Here is a 20,600-nt window from a genome sequence, read left to right as displayed (position 1 = left end):
ACAAACAGTTGCAGGTTTACTTCTCAAAGTTCCTAGTAATTTTTGAGACAATGGGTAGTTGATTTCAGACAGTGGTAAACAAAAGCAGACTTCTCATTTCTAGCCAATGAGCATTAATTTTACTTGTGGGATATTGTCATGATCAGTCCCTAAGGGGGGGGGGCTGTTTTGAACTCTTGCAGTGTCTTGGAACTCTGTGACTTCTTTTGAACTGGTTTTTGGACAGTAGTGGACTCTTTGTCTGGTTTGACCCTTGGTGTCATTGTCTTGTTTCCCACCTTGTTGATTGCGTGCCCCACCCTCATGTGAATCAACCTGTGGCCAACTATCCTCTGTGTATAGAAGTCTCGTTGTTCCCCTCTCTCCTTGTCAATTTGTCTGCTGTCAAACCTGTGCCTGCTGTCCTCTTCCCTGTGACTGTCGCTGTGGTTATTTTTGCTCCTGAGTGAATATTTGCACCCTGAATCCTCCCTTTGTTCACCTCCTGGTTTTGTTTCCTGTGCTGATCCTTGTGTTCCCCCTTTGGACTTACCTCCATTGCTTGGTTCAACCAGTAAGAATTCCTGTGTTTGCTTTTGAGTTTTGTTTTGTTTGTTTGTGTTTCCTGGCATCATGGACTTCCTGTTAGTGATTTTGAGTTAAATCAATGACACTGTTCACTGTCAGACCATCTGCATTTGGATCCCTCACTCGTGTTCTTGGCAGCAACAGGTATAGACCAGAATTTACAATAGGGTTAGAAATCAAGCCGGCGAATGTGCAGATATGAACTTGAAAGTAGAATCTTCACCACCATATGAGTTTTTCTCACATCATATATCAACTATATCAGTGCAAAGATAAGATCAGGCCTTCTTAACCAGTCTAATTTAAGTCTTCCTGTCAGCATTTAAGATGCTGCTGTCGAGCAGAGAACTCCACAGATGACAGATACCACCACAGAACCAAAAAACATCTATAGTGTTCCTTGTGTGGTGGGGAATCCTCCCCTTCTCTAAGTGGAGCTGCTGAGTGCAGCCTTGAGCTAGTCCCTCCTAATATGGATCAAGTTATATAAGACACCTGTGATCTTTTGTCTCTCTTTTCCCTCCTGTTCTGTCCCTGCTGTGGCTGTCCAGGTGCTGCATTGCTTTTGAGGGGTTTTGATACTAGTTTTTAACATCCCGTGGTTCACCTGCACTATTGCCCCTGGTCTTTTTAGATGTAGCTTGCTCTTAGTTTGCCCCTTGTTTTGCCCCTGGTCTTTTTAGATGTAGCTTGCTCTTAGTTTGCCCTTGTTTTGCCCTTGCTCTTTTTAGACATAGTTTGCCCTTGTTTTGCCCTGGCTCTTTTTAGGCATAGTTTGCCCTTGTTTTGCCCCTTGTTTTGCTTCTACGTGTTTAGATTTATCTTTTACAGTTAGTTTTGGCTGGTAGATTTAGTTTGACCATTTGGTTTTTTGACTTTTGCCTAGAGTTTAGGTTTCTGTTCCTCTAGTCATCTTTCTTTGATTTCTTTTGTTTGAATTTGCTTCTGGCCAACTGGGTTACTTTGTATTTTTGCATTGCTGATTCTGATCCTTCACTGAACTGCATGCGAGTTAACACACAAGGACACTGTAGACTGCACCATTTGCTGTGAGGTTGACGTGAGTTTGATTTGCTGCACCAAGGGTGAGTAGTGGTAGCACTCCTGGCACTCCTCTTGTGTAGTCTGCCTCTCTGCATGCGGCCTCTGCTTAGTGTTTTAACTTGAAGTTTAAAACTTTAAATATGTTGTCCTTTCTTTTAAATTGAATGTTGAGGCCTTCCTCTTTTCTTTTTTAGTATATAGATTATAATAAAGTACATTTTAACTTTCTCATTCAGTTACAAGTATTTTTTTCACCTTTTCTTCTTTCTTTTTCAGCAGTTTCCATCAGTTTCAGTCCTTGCTTGTTTTTTTGTGATTATTAAATACATTTATAAATCTCTTAACTAACGTCTCTGCCTCAGTAATGTATCTGTGTGCCTTGTACTTTCACTAAGTGTTTATGCTAGGAATTTCCTGGGGTGCAAGTCCCCAGGTGGAGTTGTCTGATTTCAATCCTCCCCTTAGTGTCCCTCGCCACACTTGCACCCCAAAAGACCTGGGTTTCTTCAGCAGATAGACTGCTCTGGCCTGCTTTGGCCTTTTGTAGTGTATTTGCATCATCAGACCAGTTCAGTTTATTCTTCAGATAAATTAACTTCTTCCAGTTACTATGAATATGAGTTCAATCTCAGAAAACTGTGTAGGTGTCGTTGTCTTGTCTTTTTCTTGTGGTGTTGCTCATCTAACTATTGACTCCTGCTATTAGTGTAGCCTACTAGTTTGATATTCTGTATTTTTTTATGCTTCAAAAAAAATTTATCATTTCCTAGCATTTCACAGCGCAGAAAAAATGTAACAGCAATTCTAAGAAATTCTCTTCTTTAGTTCACATAGGAAGTGGCTAACAACAGGAACACAACTATTAGAGCAGCTTCTAGTGAAATCATGAATCGCAACCCAACAGGAAACCTACTACAGCATTTATATGTCCTCTGAAAAGGCTTCACCTCAAAAGCTACTACTCAAGAACAGGAAACAAACATTGCAGACCTTTAGGAGGAAATACTAAGAACTCTAGATCTGGTTGAGTAAACATTAGGGAAAAAATGCTAAAATGTAAGGAAGGCAGATCTCGCCCGCATCATCACTGAAATCAGTATGGTTTGGTTTTTACAGACTTAGAGATACAAGATGCAAACCGGACACATTCTGTTTTTTCTCGTCTTTCCCATTGTCTTGGAGGGATGCTGTGTGGGAAACCATCAAAAGAAAAGGACAGGTGACTCATTTAAACACATTGTTTTATTATTAATGGTGTAGTTTTTTTAAAATGTACAATTGAAATGAAAAGACTCTACTGCAACTGCAGCATTCACAGGTCCTCAGCAGGATACCACACATCTGTACTACAGAGCTGTGGACGGGGAGAGCTTTATGATGCCATGCTTTATAAAATCTGTGAATAGGAGTGAGTGGTCCAGGATTGGAGATGGCAGAGGAGGAAAGGAAGGCCCATCCTTTGTCTGTGGGAAAGACTTCCCAGTTATAATAGAACATTCTGGAAACTACACATGGTAAATAATTATATTTCTTATCATTACCTCTGCTTTATTTACTGCTTTGGGTTAACCTTATAATCACATAGATTGCGTAGTACCATAGCATTTGTTTTTCTTTGTGATGTTGCAGTTGAGAAATTGCAGGATTTGATGAGAATGGTAACACAACATCTTATATTCATGAAGGGGTTTAAAGTAACACTCATGCCCAAACGTACAGTGCACAGTTTTATGGTCACTGTAATTGTTGCTCTTTAATTTGACTAACGCAGACTGCTTAAGCTTCAAATTAACTTTAGCTGAGCTCTAGAATGCCCCTTTGAACAAACAGGACTGTGAACTTCCCTTACCTGTTTTCCATTACTTTCACTGGGGACACATCAGGAGGGGATCTCTTCATGAAGAGGAGGAGTGATTTCAGCAACTAACTCTTTCAGTGTGCAAATGGACATGTCCTTGTTTAGGGCATATCCCAAACAAGTCAACATGCACCCTTCATCCAATAGACCAATAACAAATGCATTCTTTATGGCATTTTTTAAACATTTTAGCATTTAATAGCAAAATAATGAGATGTGCCTTGGTATGTTTTTCTTGTGACAGAATAATTTGTGGTTTCTTTGCTGAATGCTTTGCATGCTGTCATGTGTTTTTGTTGACCACAGCAGAGTCTTACTATCGAGATATGATAATCTGAGGTTGTCTCTCTGTTCTTCTATGATGCCAAACGCTCCTTCATCTTCTGATCACACGATGTGTTTGGCTGTTTTGGGACTGATCCAAAGTGTATCTGCTGTTGGGCAAAGGAAGAGCTGATTAGCAGCACTGATTTTATTTCAGTCTAGGTGAAGTCACAAGTTACTAAGTTGAGTTTATCAAAAAAAAAAAAAAACGTCTTCGTTTTTTTTTTTTTTTTTTGTCTTAAAGGTGCCTTGTGGAGTTACTGACCTCTAGTAGGGCTATGTAATATTTTTATGCAAGTGTCCCTGTTTGGTTTGTCCTCATGCATGTGCACTAAGATTGCAAAGAGCTGGTGCCATACACATTCCTACCAGTGGTTTCATACTGTTCCACTGATTTACAGGTGGCAGTGATGAGCCAAGAAGGGCAGACAAGAAGTAAATGTTTTATTGAGGTTTAAATTCACTTAAATTCAGCTTGCCACCAGAAATGTTAATCAGTAATTAATAAATTGTTACTGGTCCAAACAGTCCCAACCAACCCATAAAAAACATTTACTTAACAAGTAATAGTGATTAATTAATATTTATTTATCTGTAAAAATTTGATAAATGATTTAATGATTTTTGATGCGTGCAGATTGCTTGTGGTTGCATGAACTCCTATTAAGTGTTCAGGTCTCTGCTGTCCAGTGGCAGCAAGTTGTTCTTGCATCTACAGGTGGTGGAAAAACTCAGTCAGGGATGCTTCGATCCTGAAGAGCACAAAGTAGAGCTGCTCAACAGTGAAGGTGGCATCATCTCCTGCCCACAATACACCTGTAGCAGCAACACAGGTGTCAGATGGTACAAGGTGAAGTACACACATGAGCAGAATCATCCATTTCACAATGGAAACATCAAAATCACAGCAAAAACTCAGACAAGTGTGCTTTCTTACAGGGTAAAAGAGCTGTGTCCGAGCAGCGTAGGTCCTCCTGCGAAGAGAATGAGCTGTTACATCTCTGCCAAGTCAAGGATGTGGATCATGGTGTATTTTACTGTGACAGACAAATAATTGATCAAGGAGTCACATGGGCTTTCAGGAGGGCTGTTAAAGTCACAGTCATACGTAAGTGTTGTAGTATGTATTATGTCAACAGTCCCCAGAGGACAAATCCCAATGACTTTGACTACCCTGTAACTTTTCCTTTAACACCACCAGAAGGTCAGCATTTTCACTTATATCTCTACATCAAAATGTCTCTACATCAACGACACTGATAGGACAGAATTTTGTAGTGATTAATGGATGCCTGATGGTGTATAGTAGTGAGTTCAATGATCCCCTTTTCCTCAACTGCCACAATGAGGTTGACGGTTCTTTTTTCGAATGAAATGTCTCCACAACTAAATGGATTGCGATGGAAATTTGTACAGGCAAGTTTGTAGTCCATGTACTCCTGGCTAGGTGAACAACAGTGAGAGCAAACTGATGGCAAAGAGCAAATTACTATGCTGTGGGGGTCAAATTAAAGAGCAAGCTATGTTTTAGCCAATCAGAAATTAATATTTTGCTTGGCTATGGTATAATAATAAGGAAGGGAAGACCAAAATCACTCAAGTCTGTCACATGCTTTATGATCTTCTAATACATTCAAAGACATTTTTATGTCAAACAGATGTTCTCGGCTGACAATCGTTGTCAAAACCCCCATTCTTACACTAAATAGTGTACTTGGAAAGACATGTACATCAGTAATATTTGTTTGATCAAGGCCAGTTAGAAGATGTTCTTTCAGCAGTATTTAAACATTTTAAACAGCATTTAACTTTCTCTGGAATTCGAAGCAAAACTATTTTCATAAATCTAAGCAATGATTGCAGGAATATGCAGGTATATAAATCCAACGAGGGATGTCTATATTCCACTTTCGTCTGCAAACCTATACCCTACAGGCCTAAAACAATCTTCCATTAAAATAATTAAAATGTAGTTATTCTAAACACCTTTAAGAAAATGGACCATTGCTGTTGTTTTTACATTCAGTATAGAGGCTCATTGGGAGTTGTGATATTCATCATGCTATCATTTGTCGCTGAGAAATTTTCTTCACTCACCCTCTAATCTGAAACTCTAAAAGCTCTTCTTTAGTGGCCTTGCACAGAGGGTTTCATTATCATCTCCCTCAAGATAGCAATCACTGTACCATTTTACAACCGCAAACCATCGGAAAAATCATCATACGAAATAGATTTTCTTTCCCCCACCCTCATTTCCACATCATTTTCACTAAGCTAAGAGTCAAACTACTTCCTGTTTTGCCACAGAGTTTCAGGTTGTTTTAAGTTTTTTCCTGGAGAAGACAGTTTTGCAGTGTGCTACTGTGTCTGTGCGTGTTAGCTAGATAAGTCTTATTTTTGCCACATTACATTTGAATGAGTTAGATACTCAACAAGTCAAGAATACTCCTAGACTCTCAGTCAAGTCAAATGAACTCAAGTCAGTTTTTATTTATGCAGCCCAATACCACAAATCACAAACTTACTTTTTTATTTTTGTATCCATCCACTTTCTATACTCATCCTTGTCATGGTCACATGGAGTTGAACAATGTAGCATGCAAAGAGGTGTTTTTTTTTGTTGTTGTTGTTTTTTACATATGGATGCCACCATCTATTTCATACACTGTGTATTCTTTTTTAGATGCACAGTAAACTGTACAAAGCATAGACTGAATATGTGACTTCTTTTCTCAACCCAAACCAGCACACAACACAACAATTAAAAATCCCAGGATTGTGTATCCTGTTGGCAACATGACACAAGAGGTAGAGCTTGGTAAGTGTATTCAAATGTGCTATGGTAAAATTTTACAGCTGTCAGAATTAATAACTAATGCTTGGTTTGGAACTGCTTTTTCAGAGCCACATCAGCCATGTTTATTTCAAATAGCTATGAACGCAAAGTCAACATCGTTACCACTATTATTAGCCTAAAAATCTTAAATGCAATGAATTTCCAAGAGTTCTGGTTTGTTGAGAAATAACAAGAGTTGTTTGCTCAAAGATAGTTGTTTTTATTTATAATATGTATCAGCTGAGAACTGATATAGCTCTATGGTGGCTTTCATAGCTATCCTACATATCTACAAATTTAGATTTATTATAATTGTTGACTTAATGCACAACATTTTGTTGTAGCTTATACTTATATATCTAAAATAGCTCTGATAATGACATGATGGTCTCATCTCTGAATGACTCGTTTGTATATATTCCACACACTGGTATGAAAACATACACATTATCACTCTTCTCAGGACAATAAGGGTTAGATTTTGATTGAGTTTTTTTTCCCGTTGTAGGTCGGCCTCATAATCTGACCTGTGAGGTGATATTTCTTTATGAGAGAAAGATTTCAGCAGTGGTGAAGTGGTACGTGAATTATGGTGGCAACAAAGAGAATATGACTCTGCTACTCATTGAGAAGACACAGTGAGTCACAGATGTCCCTTAGTTAATGTTTTCTTTAGCTATCAAGTATCTGTTTTTTCTTGTGTTGTGCCAGTGTTTGCTTATTAGGATTTTGTAAACTGGATGATTCAGCTTGGCTTGCATGATATGTTTTCATTAGAATGCAAAGGAACTGAAATGCTTTCCCTGATTCAGAAAAAAGTCAGTGATAAGTGAAGATTACAAGGTCACACAGACAGCCTGCATACAAGAGGTGACACCACAACATCTGAGCTACACATACACCTGTATTGCCACTACTATAGCCGGAAGCAGCAGTGTTACTGTCCAGCTCAAGGAGAAAATTAAAGGTACTGTTGTTTCTATTGTCACCTTCATGTTTTTGTTTTGTTGATACCACATGTCCTATCATTGTTAGATTACAGTTCAAACAATTTTATATCTATCTATATCTACAGTATATCTATATACACACATACACAAAATATATGTTTTACTGTATTATCACTTTATTTATATAGCTAGATAAACATTCAATGATAATACAGTAAAACATAAAACAAAAATATTATAAAATCTAGAAATCTAGAGGACAGTTTTGAGTCAGGTGTTTGTTATGTTAGTTATGTGAAACCTCAGATGTATAAATTTGCAGGGAAACCCCAGTGGTCAAAGTTGTGGACCTAAAAAAAAAACTACCCTACTTACTCATGGCCTCAAAGATAGGAGCGTTTGACCCATTTTGATGTGACTGTTTAACTGAAAAAGTTTGACCCACAAAGGTAAAAAATTATGTAACCAATCCAATTATGCAACTTAGTTACTGGATTCTCTCATCGCTCTCAACAATCTCATTTTGAGAGTAGAAGTCAGATAAACTATTGTACAGTACCCACCCTTCACTAAACAGTAAACAAGCAAAATTAGCAACTAATAAGTGAACAAAGTGGAGGATTTAGAGTCTAAAACAGAGGTGAAAGGAGAGAGAATATTGGAAGTAGGTTTGTCAGGCAGACAGAAACATGGCTATAAATGCTGCTGGACGTGTAGACAGGTAAATGTTTGCTAACAAGTTTGCTCTATCAACTTTATAACGTGATTATATGTCAATGTTTACAGCTTGATTCCAATGCTCCATGTCAATTATTGGTGCTTTCAAGACATAATACAGTCTAATAAATAATTTTGGTTTTAGTGAAGTGGCCGTCACTGGATGGATATACCATTGTGTCTTTTCTGCTGGTAGCTGGGCTGGGAATTGTTTTGCACGTGAAATGGCTGGAACTACAGCTTATCTACAGATCCCACTTCCAACATGGAAAACATGATAGAGGTCAGAAAGCAGACTCATACATACACACGATGATACCTTAAAACAGTCTGAAACCAGTGCATGCACTTGAAAAATGTAGAAACCACGCTATGATGCTGCACTTTGTGTTGTAGCAGTTGTGGCAATAACTGAGGTGACAACCTTGTCTCTAACTGATCTGATCACTTGTCCACTTGTTCAAAGTGCCCAGGTTTAAATTTCAAATGTTTTGATGTCAAAATTGTCTTCAACACTTTTTCTCAGACAAGAAAGAGTTTGATGTGTTTCTGTCATACGTGTGGAACCGTTCATCAGCAGAAGTAGAGGGAGGTTGGACCCTTTCCTCCCAATCAAGATTTGACACTGATGAGGAAGGTATACCTATGCCTATAGGCCAACATGTTCAGTGTATGATATCTGTTATGTGGATTTCCTATTCTTGTAACTACACTGTTAAAGAAAATTAACAGTTACTTTTCTTGGCAGCATGCCTATCCAGCATGGACCTGCTTAACACTGCAGAGTGTGAAGCCACCCAAGGACAACTAGAAGTGCTACTACCCCGAGTGTTAGAGGAAAGGTGGGGGTATCGCCTCTGTCTGCCAGAGAGGGACATGCTTCCAGGAGGAGGTCAGAAGATCAACTGTGTGTGTATGTGTGTGTGTGTGTGTTGACTGCAAAGATTCCTCATGGTTTCCATTTTGCACTGCAGCATACACAAAGGATGTGGTCCTTGCAATACAGAAAAGCCACATGCTTATCTGTCTCCTGTCCGCTGACTACCTGTGCAACAGCAATGCTGTGTTTGTACTGGAATCAGGAGTCCAGGTAGGCCATCATTTCATGGAGTTGAAGACTGTCGAATTACAAGTTTCTGACTTGCAAATGGCACTCTTGTCAATATCCAAGTTGTACTCACAACTCAGAAACTCACATTTTTCTGACTGAAGTGTCAGAAAAATTAAGAAAAAATATAGACACCTTAAATCGTTTAGTGTGGTAAAGCCCAAATTTACTGGATTTGATTTTATAGTGTCAAGTATGTTAAGCGTTATGCAACCAATTCTGTGATCAGGTATCTTAATGATGTGAATGATCCCAAGTCATTAACATGGGAATCTCATTCTCATCTCTACCATGCGTCTGAAATAATGTGAACACAGCACTACCATAACACCAGTGTGACTGTTACTTTGTAATTAGAGTTGCTGTGTTGGATGAATGAAACATTTTGTGCATTCCTTGAAAGTTAACAGATTAGTAGACCTACCTGCCCAGGGTTTCTGCAGGGCTCATGAAATTAAATTTAAAACTTTTTAAAGAGCTTTTTAACATCACATGGAATGTAAACTAATGCCCTGTTTCAAAGTCCTATCGGCCAAAGTGTAAAAGTGTGACAGGAAATAAGTGGGATTTTTTAAAATTAGATAACTTTTTTCATAACTTCCTAACAATATAATACAACCTTACAATATAATTAATCACTTCAGTGTGACCAGAACCCAGATGAGTAGCATGTAATGGACTGGATTACCCAAATGAAAATGATGACTTAATTTTTAAAGCGTTTTATAAAATTGACGCTTCAAGGTTTGAGGTTCAAAGGTTTTTTTTATTAGTACCCAAGGGTAAAATTGTTGTGCAGACACGAGATTCATCATTCCAGAGTTAAAAAAAGAAGACATCACAGCAACAGATTGAAAGCACACCGAAACAAAATTCACTAAAACTAGTGTCGTCAGAGTAACAAAAATATCAAAGCAAGAGTGTTGTGAGAAAGTGCTTCCATGTACTCACACACTCACCCACTCACTCAAAAGTGTAAAGTGCCATGCGTTGGTGAAGTGCTTGCACGTTATGACACAGTGAGGTTCCTTACTACTACAATTTAACAATCTGCTGTGCGTACAATCCTCTGTTACAGCAATTCCGTTTGCAGTTTAGGAGCGTAAACTGAATGTTTTTAGGACAAGACCTGCAGATACCCTCCCTGACATTACATTGTTATATTAGAGGATGTGTATGTTTAGCCTCTTATTAAGAGCTTTTACTTTACTGCCAACCACAATTATTTCTTATTTTAAACCACTCGTTTTATAGTTTACTCACAAAAGCACAATTCAGTAATGATTTGTTAACTGGTCCTTCTCTTTAGGCTTTGCTACAAAACTCTGCCCTCAAACTCCTGCTGATATGGACCAGTAGAGACTCAGCACCCCTCAACCAGCAGGACCCCCAACTGCCCACACTGGTCCAAAGGGCCTTGAAGGTGCTGCCAAGTCTAAATTGGACATCAGGCAAACCTGCCAGAACCACCTGCAACTTCTGGAAGTCTTTGAGGAAGGCCATGCCCGAACACAGAGTGAAACCGGTGAAGCAAATGTGTCAAGGAAATTCCAACGATGGTGGGATGTCAAATCACAGTGTGCCATTTTCAAATGGAGGAAAAAAGTGAGTCACCATTTGTACCACAAATGGTGACTCACATAGCATTAAAAGGACAGGCCATAAAAGATGAAGGATTTGTACAAGTGCACAGCTAAACTATATAAATATATATGTGTGTGTCTATACATAAAATAAATATAACTAAAAATGAAACTATTAACAGTAAAATAATTAGCTTTGTATATCAGTTTAAGGACAACAAAGTTGCTGTTGTGAGGTGTATGTAGCTCAATTTCAGCAATAAACATGAAATAGTTTACACAACACATATCATCCAAAATTTTATTTGACTGGCTTTTAAACATGTTCAAGAGAGTTCTCTGAAAACAGGTCATAGCTGTGGATACTGATGTAATTCATTTGGGAAATTCTGCTCAACTGTGAGGTAACCCACAAAGGAAATCAAAGGTAAGATTTTTGCCCAAGGGGATTTTCCAAAGAGAGTTTCAGCCACCGGAGAGGTCACACATTCATCTAGATTTAAACAACTGGGGCTATATTTCAGAAATGTTGCTTTTCTGTTCAATAAACTTGTTTGTAAATGTGCGTAACCATTGCTAACCCCTATTTTAACCACCCAGAAATCATTTGATACGACTGTTAGCAGCACCCTGGCATCCATGTCAAGGATGCATAATTCTGATCTCCACACAACTAAAAACAATGAACATAAAATCAGAAAGTCACTTTTGTACACTAAGTTTACCCGATTCAGTCAAACAGAAAGAAATACCAGTACAAAGCTCAAACATAAAAGGAATCAAACAAAAGGTTGCCTATGTGGTGGCACAGCTGGTGAAAACAAAGGGTTAAACACTGATGTTGAGAAACCAAATGACACAAAATGATCAATCTGTATGTCCCCACTTGCTCTGCATGTCAACATAACGCTCAAACTCACACTCCCATTTGTGGATTTAAAAATAAAACATTATCACACTTCTATGTACATTTTTATACAAATATTAGACAAGTAAAATTAGGTTTGTTGAGGACCTCGCCTAACCAGCTTCAGATGGGAACAAGAATGTCACAAAAGGAGCATGAAGGCTCTAAGATGCTAGCGATTCTCATCAACCAGCAGTAAGCAACTGTAGCAAATTTCATACAGTTTAAACAATATTCTGGCTAATTTGTTTGTCCCATCTCTTCATCACCGCACTCTGCACCTCTTATCACAGGGGCTTGGTGTCCCCCCCTCAGTTAGCATCAGCCGGTTGTGGTTAAACATGTAAACGTGAGTTTAGTCACAGGGTATCACAGAAGGCTTAAATTATTTCTCATTTCAGGTTTACAAAGGTGAGAAATTGTCAAACTCGAGGTTACACTGGGGAATCATTTGAGCCTTCATAGATATCTCTGACATGGTTTTACCAATACAAAATTATCCACTAGCGACAAAAACTTTGTCTGTTTACAGTTTGTCTGCTTGGGCTTTAAGCTTCCTCTCCCAAAGTTTTTGATGATCAGAGAAGCCTTGCTTGCCCTTGTTGAAGGAATTAGGTCCCGCAGATGTTGGTGTCTCCCTGAAAAGATAGCAGATTAGTGGCTTCAAACTCAAACAGAAACGGGTTACATGATTACCAGCAATGCAGAAATCAATTGAAGAAGATTAAAAAGCTGAATGCTTTGATAAAAGTTGAAGCCAAGAAAACAATTAGTGTATCACTGTATATGTGAGTATATACCTGCCAATGTTCTTCATCCTCATCTTTGCCTCTGGAGGCATCTCTTCAGGTTCACTCTGCACATCAAGAGGAAGTTACAGTCAACCACAACATATTTGTCATCTAAGCATTTAAACAACCATTCCATGTGTGCATGCACACTTACATCATCATCTTCATTAAAAACAGATGCCAGCCCTGCTTTTTTTGGTGGAAGTGATGGTACAGGCTCTTTGGGTTTCTAAAACAGGTTGGGGACACAAGATTAAAGAAAATAAAACAACACAACTTAGCAGTATAACACTACTTCATGGTCTTCATGAAATGTAAAAGAAAAAACATAAATCCTCATGTTTCATTTGAAGTTTACCCAGCAAATATTCGACACATTTAGTTGATAAATGGCTTGAATGATTAATTGATTATTTATATCAATCTACTAACAACTAACTATTAACTGCTGCAGCATCACTCACAATGAGGGTAACATTCAAACGATATGTGTCTGTGACTACAGATTTTGCCCATCATCCTCTTTTGGACCTCTGAGCAGTGTGCTATGTGAATTACTTAATTTACATATCGGAATCATGTCCATGTGTACCATAGTCATAGTCTGTGATGCAAGCTACAATTACTGTCATTACTGTAAAACAAACTGTGTGGGCGCAGTTAATATGGATTGTTACACACTTACTGTTGCTCCAAGCTTGATAGATATGGGGTTTGCCTTCTTCCCCATCTGACTGCTCATGCTAAAGCCTATTTTGGAGACTTTGCAGGGTGCTGGTGGCTCTGCTGAGGACTCATCTTCATCACCAAGGGTGAGATGCTGGGATGTGCGTTTGACTGCAGTCCCCTCTCCTCCCACAGTGCTACAAGAGACAGGCTTAGTTTTCACTCTGCCTCCCTCCTCCTGCGGCCCTGCTTGAGGCAAGACAACTCACCAAGGTGAACAACTGTTTTCTGAGAACTGGAGAAAAATATAAGCTATCATCTTTACCTGTGTGGTTACGTTTCTAGCCATCAACGAACCAAAGGTAACTTAGGTTCCACTTTACCATTTCACTTAGAGTTTAATAAGTACACATTGGGAACTGTGTGTGCAGACAGATTTATAATATCGGAATCTAAGTTACTTTAACTTATGAATACTATACGCAGAGTTTGAGAGCATATAAATACAGCATTGTTAACCTGCGCTAACTAGCTTGGGTTTGCTAGTGGCACACTAGCTAGGCTAACGGCATGTTAGCAATCTTACAAGCGACTTGTCTCCTGGAAGCAAGTCTTTGCTTTATTACGTCTATAATATTGGCACCAACTTTAGAACAGCAGTTACACCCAGCCCAATTTCCATATCTGCAGAGATAATATTACTACGGTGTTAAGTTACTTCGCATTAGCATTAGCTAGCCAGTGATACGTAGCTAACATTAGGTTAGCTTGGTGAAGTTTAACGTTAGTTGTGGCCAGTTTTAATGGGCGGGCAGCAAATCAAGCTAACTACAATATTGTTTATTTCTCAACATATTTTAGGCGTTAAATAGCTCAAATATCACCTCCGTCGTCGGTGCAACCCTCTCTGTTATACTCGGTATCCGCCATCGTTGCTCCTCTCAGACCTACCGGCAGGTGTCGCTCGTCTCCTTGAACCTTCAAGCACGGTTTATAAAAGAAGAAGAAGAAGAAGAACATGGAGGAAGTATGACAGCAAGCTAACTCGGTACACAGAAAGCGAACTGGTAAGATTAAAGATTAAAACGACGCAGATTATATGTTTGTTATGTGTTGTTGTCCATTGTGTCAGGTGGTTAGTTAAAACTTCCCAGCAAGTGGGCCTACCGTTAAAGTCGCCTTTTGGCTGCTGTAGCCTGGACATTTCTATGCACACGTTAACGTTAGCTAGCCTAACAGTTCACAGTTGTTTTCTGTTTCACACAAATTACTTTTACCCTCTTCTCCCAGGCCCCTTTAAAAGCTTGGTGTTAAACAATGAACCAGTCAAGATGGGGCAGACCCTGTGCATATGCTCCCGCGGCTCCATCACCATCGACAACAAAAAATATTACTTTGTCCAGAAACTCGACGAAGGGTAAGATAACATGTTGTATGTTTTAAACTTAATTTAACTCCACCTTTATGTTTAAGTGTGGCCAAAACAAATTATGAATTAATTCTACAAGCATTGCTTGTTGAGTTAAATGGTAATATGGCTTATTGCTTTGGCCCCTACTTTCGTCCAAAAAAAACTGTGTCCTCTCTTCAGTGGGTTCAGTTATGTTGACCTGGTTGAGGGGGCAAAAGATGGGCGCTTCTATGCCCTGAAGAGGATCCTGTGCCATGACCGTGAAGGCCGCCAGGAGGCTCAGACTGAGGTGGAGATGCATCAGATGTTTAGTCACCCCAACATCTTGAGCCTGGTTGCTCACACCTTTGTTGATCGTGGAGGCAAGAGTGAAGCCTGGTTACTTCTCCCTTATATTAGTGTAAGTAAGAGCAGCAGTTAGTATGACAAGGATAAACTTAAGGGTAATTGTCTGACTCTGATATGTTGGTGTTTGTGTGAACAGAAAGGCAGTTTGTGGTCTGTTCTGGAGAAGCTAAGAGACAAGGGGAGCTCAATGCCTGAAAAACAGATTTTACAAATTTTGCGTGGCATCTGCTCTGGACTCAAGGCCATTCATGAAAAAGGCTATGCACACAGGTAATTTCTCTCCACATCCACACACATACCATAAACATTTACATGCATATGATCAGTGAATAAATTCTTGTGTTGGCATGGAGTGCCACATCAGTGTCTGTCTGTCTGAGAGGAAACCGATTCACAAGGATTCAGCCATTGGGGTATTATTTTCCATGGGAAACTTGGAAAAGAAGACTAACTATAATTGTACAATTTTGTATTCTTTGAAAGAGAATTTATATGTTCACTTTGGGTCTGTTTATATGAGAATGCAGGATATGCAGTTTTCTGCAGAAGCAGTGTCTTACCAAAACACAAATACCTGATTATTTTAATACATTCCTTATCAGCATTCATTCTCTCTAATAGGAAAAAATGCCTTAAAACTAAATATGAATGACTTCATACAAAATACTCAAAGTTGTTATTGTGTCAATTAGTGCTCAAAATGGACTTCCAAATAATGAATTCTGGCACCTACACTAATTTCCTCCAAATGTGTCAAATTGCACACTGTTAGAAAGTAAAAAAATATTTTTTAATATTTGTATTCTATGTTGTGTTTGTCAAGTGAAAATGTAATTTTGTAATGCAGAATTACATTCAGTTTGTTTCATGTCATGGTTTGGGGGGCAAAAAATTAATGTGAACTGTGCAGTTATTGACTGGCCCGGTGCCCAATTAACATATACCACCTGCTCAGAATTAGCTCAGGATACTATATCAAGTACACATCCCAATGAAGGTATTTCAAATACCAAATACATTTGCCATAAATTATGAACCACATTTAACTTGACAGAGAAAGTCAGTGTTCAATTCCAGAGCATTTAGGAGTTGTAATGTGCCCAATCAATGAGATACTGCTTTTTGTCAGACCACTGTTTAACATTCATATGATTGTTTTTTTATTTTTCAAAGTTCAACATTTATTTTCGTTTTTATATTGACAAAATTGCAGACATCTGAACATGTGCCATGTGTTTGCTGTGATTTGTGTGATTAGAGATCTGAAGCCCACAAATGTGCTTCTGGATGAGGATGACAGGCCAATTCTGATGGACCTGGGATCTATGAACCGTGCTAGGATTGAGGTAAGGGCATAGGGTCTTTAATTGGAGTGTGACGTCAGTCATATCTCAACAGCCTTTTCTGTACATAGCATCCAGTACCGTCTGGTTTGTAAAGCTGGACTCTTTCTGTATAAGAACAAGTTGCTGTGTCATAATCACATCCATAATTTTGTCTGTTAATGTTGAACATTAATGTTAAATATTTCTGAGTAGGTTTTACTATGAAGTAATTATATTTTCAAAACAGAGTCTATGTTGTCCACAAGAAAGGGGTCTTAAAATTAGGGCAAAGCGATCCAAGTAAGCTAAGACAAATAGTTTACAAGATGATAGGTGATTTCCAACCCCAAATACAACATAACATTTAATGGCAACTTGTCAAGTCCCTGTGCAGATGAATCCTTGCTGTACTTTACATTGTTTTAGAAAGGTGTCCAGCTTTCCACCTCTTGACAGCAGTGTAAAAATTTTAATGCAGGTGAACCACAAATTCCTGCTTCAAAATTAGTAGCCACTGGAGATCGTCTGTCATTTCTCAGTACACAGCTTATAACTTTCAGGGCGTTTTAACACTAGAGAGACAGTAGAGAATGTAACAAGCAGACATACAAATAAGTACAAAGGGTTAATCTAAAAGCACAGTGAATCCCACTGTTTTCTTGATTGTCAAATTCAACCTCAATGTCCTTTTTTCTAATTCTTCTTATGGCTTTTTCTTAAATTATGTTATTTGTTGTAATTATTTTAATTTATCTTGTTTTAATGTTATGGATTTTTATTATTTATTTGTTTGTAGCGGTTTGCAACTGTGTTTTGAAAGGTTCTAAATAACTAAAGCTGTTAATTGAGTAGAAAAGATCATTATTATTATTATGTGTTATTCTTATTGGTTTTATCTTGGTGCATAGTGTTTACAACATTGTCATGATCTGTTTATGATACTGCTGGACATTCTTTTTAAATCACATTTCTGGTGCTTGTAGCACTGACTGTGCCCCTTACACAATTACAGTAGGAAGACTTTGTCAAGTGTTGCTATAGTCCAAGCATTTATGTAATGTTGTAAGAGTCTTTGACAACAAACCTGTGGAACATCACTTATATATCTGAAAGTGTGTTTTTTTTGTGTCAGTTGTCTGTGTTGTTAAATGTTCATCTTCTAGACGTTACATGCTTTACATGATCCTCACCCTGTGAAGATTTTAATAAAACTGAATCTATTACAGGTTAGAGGCACCAGAGAAGCCATGACCATACAAGACTGGGCAGCCCAGCGCTGCACCATTTCCTACAGGGCTCCTGAACTCTTTAATGTAGAGAGCCACTGCATTATAGACGAGCGCACTGATATCTGGGTAAAGCCTTGTATTCTTCACCCCCTCTGGCTTGTGTATGTTGTGCATGTTGTCTTAAGTTACTGTGGTGTTCCTGTGGATCATTCACTTACTGCATCTTCTTCTTGTCCGTTGTGGTCTTCCCATACTCCTCCAGTCACTTGGCTGTGTGCTTTACTGCATGATGATGTTGGAAGGACCGTATGACCTGGTGTTTCAGAAGGGGGACAGTGTTGCCCTCGCTGTCCAGAATCCAGTGGCCATCCCACAGCCTTGCGGGTCAGTCTTCAGACTGTAACATTATTTTGCAGTCTAACTTGAAAAAAGTTTCCCATTAATGTGTCACTTTCTGTTACTGCCCTAGATAGTAGTAGAAAAACCATTTTTTTCCATTGAGAGGTTTAGGGAAAAGGAAAAAAAACATTCCAAAGTAACTAAGCAGGTGTATCTGATTTAAAGCTCATACTATACACTAGAAGCACCAAGAGTGTAGTTTCTGTGTGAACTCGCATAATTTCCTCTTGTTTTATTCGTGTAAAATAAAATGAAGTCAAGTTAATAACAATCATGGGATTGGTTTAGAAGTTTAACCATCACTTTAGCTGCTCACACTTGGGTTGTTCTAATTTGGTGTCTGTCTGTGTTGTGTCCAGTTACTCAGAGGGCCTGCAGATGCTTCTGAGCTCCATAATGGTGTCCAACCCCCAGGAGAGACCAAACATCAGTTGGGTTCTTGACCAGGTACAGGATCTGCAGAGTCGCAGCCCGAACACCCAAACCAACATGGTGTGATCTTGCACGGTGCACTAGGTGTGGGCTATTGGAGACCTTTGCACACTTCTCTTATTTTAGTCTTGAAAATATTCCTTTTATTTATTAAATTTAGTGTAAAAGCCTAGGTACAGACTTTCACTCAGATTTGGGAGCTTTACAACAGTATCAGCTTTTAGTTTGAATGATCCGATCCAGCCTGCACCTCACAGTGGACTATTGAAATCCTTATAGATTTACTGAATGAACAAAAGAATCTGAAAGGCCTTAAATGTAGTTTGACCCTGCAGTGCGAGGGTTTTAGCATGGGACAGATGTCTCTTCTAATAATGAAGAGGCTTTATCTTGTAATCTTAAAGGGACAGTTCGACATTGTAAAGAGTTCATGTACTCACTTTCTCCAAGAGTTACATGAGAGTATGGATAACACTCTTATCTTATTGTCCTTTCAGTGCAAAGCTGGAGCCAGCAGCCTGTTATCTTAGCTTAGCATAAAGACTGGAAATAGGAGGAACTGGCTCCTATCTGGAATTCTGCTAAGATAAGCTAGCAGGCTGCTGGCTGTAGCCTTAGCAAATAAGCATTTCTTTCTAGTGGATTCCTTTAAAAAAAAGGAAAATGTCTGAAAATTGTAGTTTGGAATTTTTATAAGAAAAGGGATAACATAAAGGCTTTGTCAGACTTTCCAGTGGATGGAGCTACCTGAGTTCAGTACATATCAGATTACATTCCCTACCACGAAGGAAAATGGTCCAACGGTTCTCTGTATTTTTTTTTATCTCAGTTCCTGAGTTCTGTGTGTGTGTAACATCTTGTAGTTGCACATGTGCTTTAATCATCAGTGTACATCTTCACCTGTATCTTTTCTCCACATCATGTCTCTGTTGAGGCAGAGTGCTCCTCACTTGCAATGCTGCATTTAAACACACAGAGGTGCTCCAGCATCACAGAGCCTTGCTCCTCATACACATTGAGGTGGTGATTGACCATGTTTTTGTCTGTACAGTTGGTCATGTGCAAAAAAATAAATAAAGGAGAAGGGGTCAGGTGTTACTACTACACCTAAACAATAGAAAATGAACTTAGAAATGTTTTTATTAACTGTAAGTCAAAGTCGTTGTCATATTTGCCATTGCAGTTTAATGATTTTCTTACTTCACTTTTCACTGTATCGTGTTTTTAGACAGTTAAGTATTTTCCATTCCAGCTATGCTCGTGTTTAATTCTGGGTTTCCTGACACGTGTAAACATAGTCTTACACTTTAGTTCTCTCAGGGTTCACCCACATCTCAAAGGCTCTGATGGTATTTCTTAGTTGACCTAAATGGTACCTTTAAAATTATTATTAGATAAAATAAAACTTTCGGCATATAAATTAAGATTTATGCTTTTGGGACTCTGTAATGCCGTGATATTGGACCAGATTAGAACGAAAAAGATCCTCGATTGTTAACATATGCAGTTAATTATTGGAATGTTAAGTGACGTACAGTTGAAATGTATTATCTTTTTAATACTAAGTTTGGATATGTTAATGACTATGATTTTCTGTGTAGCTGTTGATGGAGAACTAATACTGGTATCACTGCTTGTAAACTAAGCAATTTTTTTAAGTATACTGGAGAAGTTCACAGATACTATACGTAAGAGTGTATTATTTGATTATGAGAAATTCTGTTGAAATTATGTTTCACCTTTTATTCTCTGCACAGTAAAGTATAAATAAATATTAAATATTGAGCACCTTGTATGCAGTTTTTAATGTAACTGTGAAATGAAACAGCTTCCTATATTTACAACGTAGTCCGTCAAGAAAAGAATGTGGATCAATACTCAAATACAGTTATTTGTACTTCTTAGTCAGCCTGATGTACACAATTTGGCCAAAGTTATTTGGAAACCACTCATAATTATTTAATTAAGCTGCATAAAAAGGTACAACTATGAAATCTCAGCTGACAAACATTTAGGTCATACTGAAGAGCTGACACAGCACAGAGAGTGGCCTTTTATGCTTGACCGAACCTTCAGCAGGTACTGTCAAGAATAAATCTGTCAGA

The 20,600-nt window shown here is 38.4% G+C and overlaps 3 protein-coding genes across 8 annotated transcripts; 2 read left to right on the top strand and 1 right to left on the bottom strand.

Annotated features, from left to right (window-relative positions):
• Positions 1-2,540: 2,540 nt before the first annotated feature.
• Positions 2,541-11,270, top strand: LOC121191677 (interleukin-18 receptor accessory protein-like). 6 transcript variants are annotated; one of them, XM_041053117.1, is made up of 14 exons: positions 2,607-2,634; positions 2,728-2,830; positions 2,921-3,125; positions 4,469-4,643; positions 4,733-4,901; positions 6,377-6,400; positions 6,540-6,611; positions 7,138-7,267; positions 7,442-7,596; positions 8,442-8,579; positions 8,823-8,933; positions 9,045-9,188; positions 9,271-9,386; positions 10,714-11,270. In XM_041053117.1, the coding sequence occupies exons 2-14, from the start codon at positions 2,743-2,745 to the stop codon at positions 11,011-11,013; spliced, it is 1,827 nt and encodes a 608-aa protein (XP_040909051.1). In that variant the 5' UTR covers positions 2,607-2,634; positions 2,728-2,742; the 3' UTR covers positions 11,014-11,270. The 6 variants fall into 6 exon arrangements, with proteins under 6 accessions (XP_040909288.1, XP_040909137.1, XP_040908964.1 ...); XM_041053354.1 differs by having other exon boundaries at positions 2,541-2,830; positions 3,018-3,125; XM_041053203.1 differs by having other exon boundaries at positions 2,541-2,830; positions 4,484-4,643.
• Positions 11,271-11,274: 4 nt separating this feature from the next.
• Positions 11,275-14,326, bottom strand: LOC121192081 (PEST proteolytic signal-containing nuclear protein-like). Its single transcript, XM_041053668.1, has 5 exons — positions 14,236-14,326; positions 13,371-13,597; positions 12,840-12,914; positions 12,695-12,750; positions 11,275-12,532 (listed from the first exon to the last, which is right to left on the bottom strand). The coding sequence occupies exons 1-5, from the start codon at positions 14,279-14,281 to the stop codon at positions 12,421-12,423; spliced, it is 516 nt and encodes a 171-aa protein (XP_040909602.1). The 5' UTR covers positions 14,282-14,326; the 3' UTR covers positions 11,275-12,420.
• stk16 (serine/threonine kinase 16) lies at positions 14,267-20,280 on the top strand. Its single transcript, XM_041053563.1, has 8 exons — positions 14,267-14,418; positions 14,642-14,768; positions 14,943-15,162; positions 15,247-15,380; positions 16,369-16,456; positions 17,662-17,790; positions 17,927-18,048; positions 18,423-20,280. Exons 2-8 carry the CDS (start codon positions 14,683-14,685, stop codon positions 18,559-18,561), a joined length of 918 nt encoding a protein of 305 aa, XP_040909497.1. The 5' UTR covers positions 14,267-14,418; positions 14,642-14,682; the 3' UTR covers positions 18,562-20,280.
• Positions 20,281-20,600: the final 320 nt, after the last annotated feature.

This window comes from Toxotes jaculatrix, chromosome 1 (genome assembly GCF_017976425.1).
Source record: "Toxotes jaculatrix isolate fToxJac2 chromosome 1, fToxJac2.pri, whole genome shotgun sequence".
NCBI classification, from domain to species: Eukaryota; Metazoa; Chordata; class Actinopteri; family Toxotidae; genus Toxotes; species Toxotes jaculatrix.
The sequence above is the reverse complement of the archived record's forward strand: the minus strand, read 5'-3'. Positions and strand labels throughout refer to the sequence as shown.